This window comes from Periophthalmus magnuspinnatus, chromosome 9, assembly GCF_009829125.3.
Source record: "Periophthalmus magnuspinnatus isolate fPerMag1 chromosome 9, fPerMag1.2.pri, whole genome shotgun sequence".
NCBI lineage: Eukaryota > Metazoa > Chordata > Actinopteri > Gobiiformes > Gobiidae > Periophthalmus > Periophthalmus magnuspinnatus.
Genome location: NC_047134.1, coordinates 2,514,704 through 2,524,015, shown reverse-complemented (window position 1 = coordinate 2,524,015; position 9,312 = coordinate 2,514,704). Strand labels below are relative to the sequence as shown.

At 43.5% G+C, this 9,312-nt stretch overlaps 1 protein-coding gene across 2 annotated transcripts; it reads left to right on the top strand.

Moving 5' to 3' along the window:
- Window positions 1-1,414: 1,414 nt before the first annotated feature.
- Window positions 1,415-6,865, top strand: med27 (mediator complex subunit 27). 2 transcript variants are annotated; one of them, XR_008648812.1, is made up of 9 exons: window positions 1,415-1,643; window positions 3,406-3,550; window positions 3,913-4,043; window positions 4,419-4,512; window positions 4,887-4,994; window positions 5,738-5,779; window positions 5,968-6,045; window positions 6,374-6,633; window positions 6,690-6,865. XR_008648812.1 is itself a non-coding variant. In XM_033973286.2 (8 exons), exons 1-8 carry the CDS (start codon window positions 1,441-1,443, stop codon window positions 6,506-6,508), a joined length of 936 nt encoding a protein of 311 aa, XP_033829177.1. In that variant the 5' UTR covers window positions 1,415-1,440; the 3' UTR covers window positions 6,509-6,865. The 2 variants fall into 2 exon arrangements, 1 of the variants encoding a protein (XP_033829177.1); XM_033973286.2 differs by having other exon boundaries at window positions 6,374-6,865.
- The last annotated feature ends 2,447 nt before the right edge of the window (window positions 6,866-9,312 follow it).

Here is a 9,312-nt window from a genome sequence, read left to right as displayed (position 1 = left end):
TCTGTCACACCTCCTAACCTCCCCCCTCCCTCCCTCCTTCTGTCACACCTCCTAACCCCTCCTTCCATCTCCTCCCCAAACTCTGAACTAAGTTTATTATTATTATTGAATTATTTGTTTATTATTATTATTATTTATTTATTTATTTATTTATTTATTTATTTATTTATTTATTTATTTATTTATTTATTTATTTATTTATTTATTTATTTATTTATTTATTATTAATTAATGTTAAATGTTTCATTTTGATCAATGTCATCCCTTTTCTAAGTTTATAATAATACAAAGAGTAACAAAGTCTACATTTGTTATGCTGATATCTAGTGCAGGTGATTTTAGACTCTGGGGGGCGCCATAGTCTCATGTATCAAAGGGAAACACTGACATGTAATTCTATTTAAATTGATCTAATCTTTAGGCAAATCTTGACCGTCTTTGGAGAAGCAGTGAAGGCTTTATTTTATTTCATTTTTAATATCCAGAGACAGAGTAATAAAATTTAGCATTTTAAACCTTTTTTTTTCTCCTTTTTTCCCCCCAACAATAATAAAGGCTTACAACATCTGTGGCAAAGTAGAAAAGTTCCACAGTGCACAGTCAGAACAGACAAAGTATTACATCAGAATGCAGATGAGGAAAAGATGAAATTAAATGAATAAGTACATAATAATACAAAAAGAAGTAAATGATAGAGATATTACAAAAGATATAATCGTTAATAAACGTCTAAAATTTTATAGCATCTTTCTTTTCTATAAAACTTACGGATGAGAAAAAAAAGTTCTTTATGAAATGTGAGGGAGGATGCTTTGTTTTTTTAAGAATCTGCACTTATGGATAAAGAATTTACCCATAACAAAGATGACATTTAAAATCATTTCACATTTCTGTCATGCATAGGAGTAACAAAAATTATGTCTTTGCTTGTGAAGTCTTTCAAATTTGGAATCCTGGGGAAGACCAGTACTGGGGCTTTAGAAAACATACATTCAAAAAAAAAAATGTTCTGTCAATTCAATATTTACATCACAGAAAGAACAAGTGTCATCCATCCCAAAGCGCTGTCTGAGTTCTTTAGAGGGTATATGCCTGAAGGACTTTTAAAATGGACTTCTTTAGCTTTAGGGGGAATGGGAAGTTTCAAATAGATTGTACGAATTTTCTTCTTTTCCTGAGATGAAAACAATAGTGAGATAGAATTTGGATTTGAAATATAGGAGAAAAGCGCATCATTAAAGAATTGAGAATTGAGTTTGACAGTTGATAAGTTGAACCCATTTCTTTTTTAACTCTTTTTTTATTTTATTTTTTCGAAAAGTCTTCGAGAAAAATATATGGAACATTTACTTCCGGATCCTGAGCAGAGCGTCACTGCTGTGGAGCTCGCGCATCTTACGTCACTTCCGCCGCGCACCGGAAGAGGAGCTCCAGGATAAGATGGCAGACACAGTGAACGTCGGCGTGAATCTGGACGCGTTTAATCACGCGATCAGCGGTGTGCACGCGCTCCGGTCCAGTGTCACGCGCGTGTTCGAGTGTCTCCGGGACGGACTCAAGCATCGGGACTCGATCGAGACTCGAGAGAAGCAGTTTGTACAGGAGTTTCAAGAGCATCTCCAGGCTGTGAACAGGGATCTAAAGTAAGACTACACTAACCCGTACCCCTAACCCTTCAAAACACAGAGCCTACATCACCCTACATCACCCTACTACCTAATATTAAACTAACAGCATCCTACAACTAACCCCTAACCCTTCAAAACACAGAGCCTACATCACCCTACATCACCCTACTACCTAATATTAAACTAACAGCAGCCTACAACTAACCCCTAACCCTTCAAAACACAGCCTACATCACCCTACTACCTAATATTGGCCTAACAGCAGCCTACAACTAACCCCTAACCCTTCAAAACACAGCCTACATCACCCTACTACCTAATATTAAACTAACAGCAGCCTACAACTAACCCCTAACCCTTCAAAACACAGAGCCTACATCACCCTACTACCTAATATTAAACTAACAGCAGCCTACAACTAACCCCTGACCCCTAACCCTTCAAAACACAGAGCCTACATCACCCTGCTACCTAATATTAAACTAACAGCAGCCTACGACTAAGCCCTGACCCCAAACCCTTCAAAACACGGTTTAAGGGTGAGGGTGATTACATGGTAGTAGGGTGATGTAGGCTCTAACAGCAGTCTAAGACTAACCCCTGACCCCTGAAGCCCCAGTATAACACAGAGCGTCACATTATCCTACAAACTGATATGAAATAGAGAGGAGCAGTTTGTACCGGAGGTTCAAGACATTTAAGGATTTCTTGTCCTTGTCACCAGTAACAATGGAATAACATGAGACATTAAAAGGTCATTTAAGGTCGCTGTAGTTCAATGGTCACAAAGAGACTCAGAATGAAACATACACCATGATATTGTAAAGATTATAAACACATAACTACACAAACTATAGTCAGGCACTCGAGCGTGTGACAAGACCTCGTTCCGAGCCTCTGGTCCGCCCTCGGGTCCGCCCTCGGGTCCGCCCCCGGGTCCGCCCTCGTGTTCGGCCTCGGGTGTATTAGTTGATTCATGATTTCATTTAAATGATATGGATTTCTATGGGAAATGGCAGAAGTGAGTGAGAGAGAGCGCTGAAGATTAGGTATTTTTTGGTATTTATCTGTAACGAGTCAGATTAAACTCAAGATTCAGAAGTTTAAAGGGGGGGTATTATGCAAAATTTAACTTTTTCCACTTTCTCCCATGTTTTAAAGCTGTTCCTTCATCATGAACATGAAGAGGTTTTAGATATCATCCATGCACATTTGAGTAATCTAGCGATCTCTCCCGGGCCCTATTCAAACCCTCCTTATGGTTAGCCGTACAAGGCTCAGCCCGCAAGCCCATGTCACCCACGCTCCTACATAACAATTCTCCATAAATATATAAAAATATGACACAAAACTGTACACAGCAGCTTGACAATCCTGATGAGATGTGCAGTAGTTTATATTATATTTGGAATTTTGGCCTCAAGTCGCATAGCAGCCAAAGAGCCAATCAGGAGCGAGGCTGTTTAAGGTTGAAGCCAGAGTCAGTGGAGCCAGAATTGCACCACCGATCACTTCCTGTTTGGAACACGGTGGCTCACACGTTAGCCATGTCCACTTATATATACAGTCTATGGTCTTATATAAATACATTGTGTCCTAGCACTTTCTTCTGCATGAATAGTTGCTTTGCATGAACTCCCCCTCCAGGTGTGGTCTGGTGGGTGCAGTTTGGATCAGCGTTTTGAGACTCCAGACCTCAGACTCCTCATGCTCTGAATGCTGTGTTCTGATTGGCTGTTTTCTGTCCTAACCCGAGTCCTCTTCTGTGATTGGACAGTGAGTTGGAGCGCCTCAGCGGATTGGTCGGTCGGCCATCAGAGTCCCATCCCCTCCACAACAGCGGTCTCCTAAGTCTAGACCCAGTCCAAGACAAGACCCCCCTGTACTCACAGCTCCTGCAGGCCTACAAGTGGTCCAACAAGGTACTACACCAGGACCGAACCCAGGACCGAACCCAGGACCGAACCCAGGACCGAACCCAGGACCGAACCCAGGACCGAACCCAGGACCGAACCCAGGACCGAACCCAGGACCGAACCCAGGACCGAACCCAGGACTTAAACCAGGACTAAAACCATAACGGAACCCAGGATGGAACCCGACCCAGGACTGAGCCCAGGACTGAGCCCAGGACTGAGCCCAGGACTGAGCCCAGGACTGAGCCCAGGACTGAGCCCAGGACTGAGCCCAGGACCAAAACCAGGACCAAAACCAGGACATAACCAAGACGGAACTCAGGATTGAACCAGGTCTAAATCAGGTCTAACCCGGGTTTCTTTCTCAGCTCCAGTTCCACGCAGGTCTGGCCTCCAGTTTGTTGAACCAGCAGTCACTCAAACGCTCGGCCAATCAGATGGGAGCATCAGCCAAGAGGCGACCCAAAGTCCAGCCCTCCACATTAGTGCTACCCCCACAGTGAGTACTGGGTCTAAACTGGGTCTACACTGTATCTAAACCGGGTGCAAACCAAGTCTAAACGCAGGACTGAACGCAGGACTGAACGCAGGACTGAACGCAGGACTGAACGCAGGACTGAACGCAGGACTGAACGCAGGACTAAACGCAGGACTAAACGCAGGACTAAACGCAGGACTAAACGCAGGACTAAACGCAGGACTAAACGCAGGACTAAACGCAGGACTAAACGCAGGACTAAACGCAGGACTAAACGCAGGACTAAACGCAGGACTAAACGCAGGACTAAACGCAGACTAAACCAAGGACTAAACTGGGTCTACACTGGGTCTACACTGGGTCTAAACCAGATCTTAACAAGGTCTGTTTTTTCAGATATGTGGACGATGTGATCTCCAGAATCGGGCGCATGTTTCCGGATTTGTCCATAGAACTGTTCCGACCCAACGGCACATCTGCAGTTCTGCTGGTAACGCCCCCCATTTCTTGTTATATTTAATCATCTCTCTGTGAATCAGAAAGGCTGAAGTTCTGTGAGGTTCTGTGAGGTTCTGTGTGATTCTGCGTGGTTTTTTGAGGTTCTTATGTCTCTAGTATTGTTTCCTCATCACAAACAGACCTGGAGTTGTGTTTGTTTCATTCACATGTTTAACACACAAACCCTGCATATTTAGGCTGAGTTCCTCTCTCAAACTGAAAACACTCTTCCACCTTGTGACGTCGCCATGTGGTAACACAGGAAGTGCTTCACTGTGTTTTTAAACTCCACACAGATGTGCTCAGGTGTGTTCAGGTGTGTACAGGTGTGCTTAGGTGTGCTCATTTGTGTTCTCGTGTGCTCAGGTGAGTCTGGGGAAGGTGCTGAAAGCCGTGGTGGTGATGAGGTCACTGTTCATTGACAGAACCATCGTCAGGGGCTTCAACGAAAACCACTACAGCGCTGACGGAAAGGTATTCTCCTTGTGTAGCACATAGACTGTATATATCCACGGTCAAAGCTAACCTGCTAGCCGCCACTTCCAAACAGGAAGTGAGCATGGGTGCGACTCCAGCTCCATCGACTCCAATTCACTTCTTTTGAAAAACTGTGGCCCCTCTCTTTCTGTAGCTGCTGCTGTCAGACTCGTTATTTTGGTCTTAAATGTTCATATTAGCCTGCCCTACATGATGCTGGGTTCCACTATTTTGTCCTGAAATCAAGATGTGAACATTAATAACAGACAAACGCCTTCTTTCCCCAAGGTTGCTCCTGCTAGTGTTAGCAACAGGTTTGATTCATTGTTAGGTTCAACCACCTCATTTTGGATTGACTCTTTGATTGCTATGATACTCCACATTAGCCGCTTTAACTGCTAGCCTCAATGAGCTTCATATGAAGCTGAACGTTGTGGGTCACATCACACTCACTTAGTCTTCTTCTGAAGCCAATGGAGGCTAGCAGTTATAGCGGCTAATCTGGCGTTTGATTGATCTGATATTCATGTTTATATCTTGATTTACACACACAATAGTGAAATAAAAACCTCAGGATCACGTACAGTGGGTTAATACGAACATTTTAAGGTCAGAATGATGAGCCTGATGCCAGTCAGTGGAGTCGGCAGTGCGCCCGTGCTCACTTCCTGTTGGGAATGCGCCAGCTAGCGTGTTAGCTCTGTCCAGAGTCTGAGTCTCACATAAACCTTCTGTTGCAGCTCGACCTTTGGACCAAATCCCAGTACCAGGTCTTCCAGAAGGTAAGACCTACCCCACTGCTCTGACTGGCTCCTCTTGGCTCTTTTCTCCTCCTCTCTTCTGATTGGCTCCTCTTCCCTCCCCTCTCATCTAATTAATTAATCCTCCCCCTCTGCTTTCATTGGCTCCTCTCTTCTGATTGGCTCCTCCCCCCTCCTCTCTTCTGATTGGCTCTCTGTGTGATTGACAGGTGACGGACCATGCAACCACAGCTCTGCTCCACTATCAGCTGCCTCAGATGCCCGACGTCGTGGTCCGCTCGTTTATGGTGAGAGTCCCGGTTTATTCCTGCTTTAGTCCTGGTTTATTCCCAGTTTAGACCAGGTTTAAACCCGGTTCAGACCCTGTTCAGACCCTGTTTAGACCCTGTTTAGACCCTGTTTAGACCCTGTTTAGACCCTGTTTAGACCCTGTTTAGACCCGGTTTAGACCCGGTTTAGACTCTGTTTAGACTCTGTTTAGACTCTGTTTAGACTCTGTTTAGACCCGGTATAGACCCGGTTTAGACCCGGTTTAGACCCGGTTTAGACCCGGTTTAGACTCTGTTTAGACTCTGTTTAGACCCGGTATAGACCTGGTTTATGTTATCATTTCAGACGTGGTTGCGCAGTTACATAAAGCTCTTCCAGTCACCGTGCCAACGTTGCGGACGCTTCCTTCAGGACGGTCTGCCCCCGACGTGGAGAGACTTCAGGACCCTCGAGGCCTTCCACGACACCTGCCGCATGTAGCCCCGCCCCCTTCACCTGCCGCATCCCCTTAGAAAGGGGTGTCCATGCTGTGGCCCTCAGATCATACAGTACTTTTTACTACAAATTAAGGATGGGTATCGATGGCGGAGTTCTGAGGCGGCGGAGTTCTGAGGCGGCGGAGTTCTGAGGCGGCGGAGTTCTGAGGCGGCGGAGTTCTGAGGCGGCGGAGTTCTGAGGCGGAGGGCTCAGCGGCGGAGTTCTGAGGTGGAGTTCTGAAGCAGAGGGCTCGGCAGGACAGTTCTCAGGCAGTTCTGCTCTCTGTGATTGAAAAGACTCTTATTTTCTGCTTCATGAGTTTGTAAATTAATGTGAATAAACGTTTTGTACTGCTTCTGTATCTCAGTCTGGCTTTTTTATCCATATAAACGTTACACAGATGTCTCGACTTGCAGCTTTAAAACGGCAGATTTCACTCAGCTCAGGCTCCTCCTGGTGGTGTGGATCAGTGTAATAATATCAGGCTGCAATTACAGGTTGTGCTTTCTAACTGAAAAAGGCCCCGTTAGTTTGGGATGTCTCTAGTGAGGCAGAGAGTCTTTGTTTTTCCTCACTATTCATATTTTTGGGTGCGAGTGTGTGGGGATGAATTAATGTGTAAGGGTGTCAGGATCTACAGAAAGATGGATCTTCCTTATCACATGGTCAAATTTACTGCACTGTAAACTGAATGGTGGGGCATAGTTTAAAATTATTAGCTGGAATATCACTAATCCAACTAATAATAATTTTAAAAAACTAAATGGAAAAAAAATAGGCATTGCTCTGCTTCTAGAAACATATCTGAACAAACTGGAACACTTAAAATTACAAAAAGAATGGGTAGGCCAAGTATATTCCTCATTCAAAAACTATTACAATTATTATTAAGGTATTTGAGCTCTTGCAGGTGAAGCGGGTTTGTGGCAGTGAGCAGGTAAGAAGATGGGCAGGCAGGATATGAGCTGGCATCTGGACGCAGAAAAAAGACCCATTTACAACAGTATTTAAAAAATTCCAAAAAGCTCAGAGCAAGCATTACTTGACAGGAGTAGCAACAACAAACTGGCGACTTCATCCCACTGGAACTTTTTCACATTTTGTACTTTGCATTTTATGTGAATAAGTAACCCAAAATGGTACTTAAGTGTGAACTAGAAAGAAAATTATACATAATTTACAGATAAGTCTCAAGTCTTTTGCAGACTCCAACAGGTTTTCTTCTAAGCTTGCCCTGTATTTAGCCTCATCCATCTTCCAGCTTCCCTGTTCCAGCTGAAGAAAAGTCCCTCCACAGCATGATGCTGCCACCACCGTGTTTGACTGTGGGGCTGGTGTGTTCAGAGTGATGTGCAGGGTTAGTTTTCTTCCAGCGTTTTGCTTTTAGGCCAAAAAGTTTGATTTTGGTCTCATCAGACCAGAGAACCTTCTGCCACATGTTTGCTGTGTCCAAATGACTTCTAGTGAACTGTAAACGAGACTCATGGATGGTTTTCAACAGTGACTTTCTTCTTGCCACTCTTCCATAAAGACCAGATTTGTGTAGTGTAGGACTAATAGTCGTCCTGTGAACAGATTCCTCCACATTAACATAAGGATCAGAGACATTTAGTTTCACAAAAAACGTGGTTCCACAAAAACACAGGTAATGCAATTCTAGTGGAATCAACTCCACCCAACTTCAAATTTGAATCTAAAACACGAGTAAACAAAAAGGTAGAGATGTGTGGGTGTGTTTTTAGAGATAATTTGGTCACTCACATGTGTCATTTGGGGTGTTTTCATCTTTTGAGTATGTTTCTTTTAAAATGCAGCTAAAACAATCCCCCTCCATACTCTACTTAGTCATATACAAACCTCCCCAGCACTGTCTGAGTTTTATTGATGATTTTACTGAGATGCTTTCAGTCGTATGCACAGACTTTGATGGTTTAGTCATTACAGGTGATTTTAATGTACATGTGGATAATGTGTTTGACAGAAACGCTAAAGAGCTCAGTTCTGTCCTTGAAACCTTTGGTCTGACTCAGCATGTCAGCGAGCCCACCCACAACAGAGGACACACTCTGGACCTGCTCATTACAAAAGTAAATGTGGTGGGCTGTGTATTTCACCCTTGGGCCTTTGGTCATGTCCCACTTAAGCAGTGACGTGCACTTGGCATATTCTGTTCTTTTTTCACTCCTGAAAAGTTCTGCAGTTACCATGGCGATAATCTGTCTAAACTTTATAATACCTTCATACCCCCTGCTGCTGGAGCAAAGTATGACACACGTGTCAAGTTAAAATGCAATATTTAAATGTTTTATTTGTGTGTTACAACTCATTTCGTACATTTAGTTTGAAAATCCACAGGTGTGTGTGATACAGACCTTTACTACACGTTTAATAAACATATTGGAGTTATTTTTATTCATGGAGTTATAAGGATAAGATGGACACATGTAATATCTCACACACGTACCAGACCAGTTTAACCAAAGTACCAGAGTAACTCCAGGACACAAGTTTAAACACCCAAAAGTGTCTCTAAAAACATGTGGATTCAAAAAGTTTATCAAACACCAGGAAAAGTACATTATACCATAATAAACACAGACAAAAGCAAGGTTATAGAAAGTAACTAACCATAAAATGCAACTAACCCTAGAGTGTAACTGACCCTACAGTGTAACTGACCCTAGAGGGTAACTGACACTAAAGCATACCTGACACTAGAGTGTAACTGACACTAGAGTGTAACTGACCCTACAGCAGGGGTGCTCAGACTTTTTCAGTATGTGAGCTACTTTTAAAATTATCGTGTC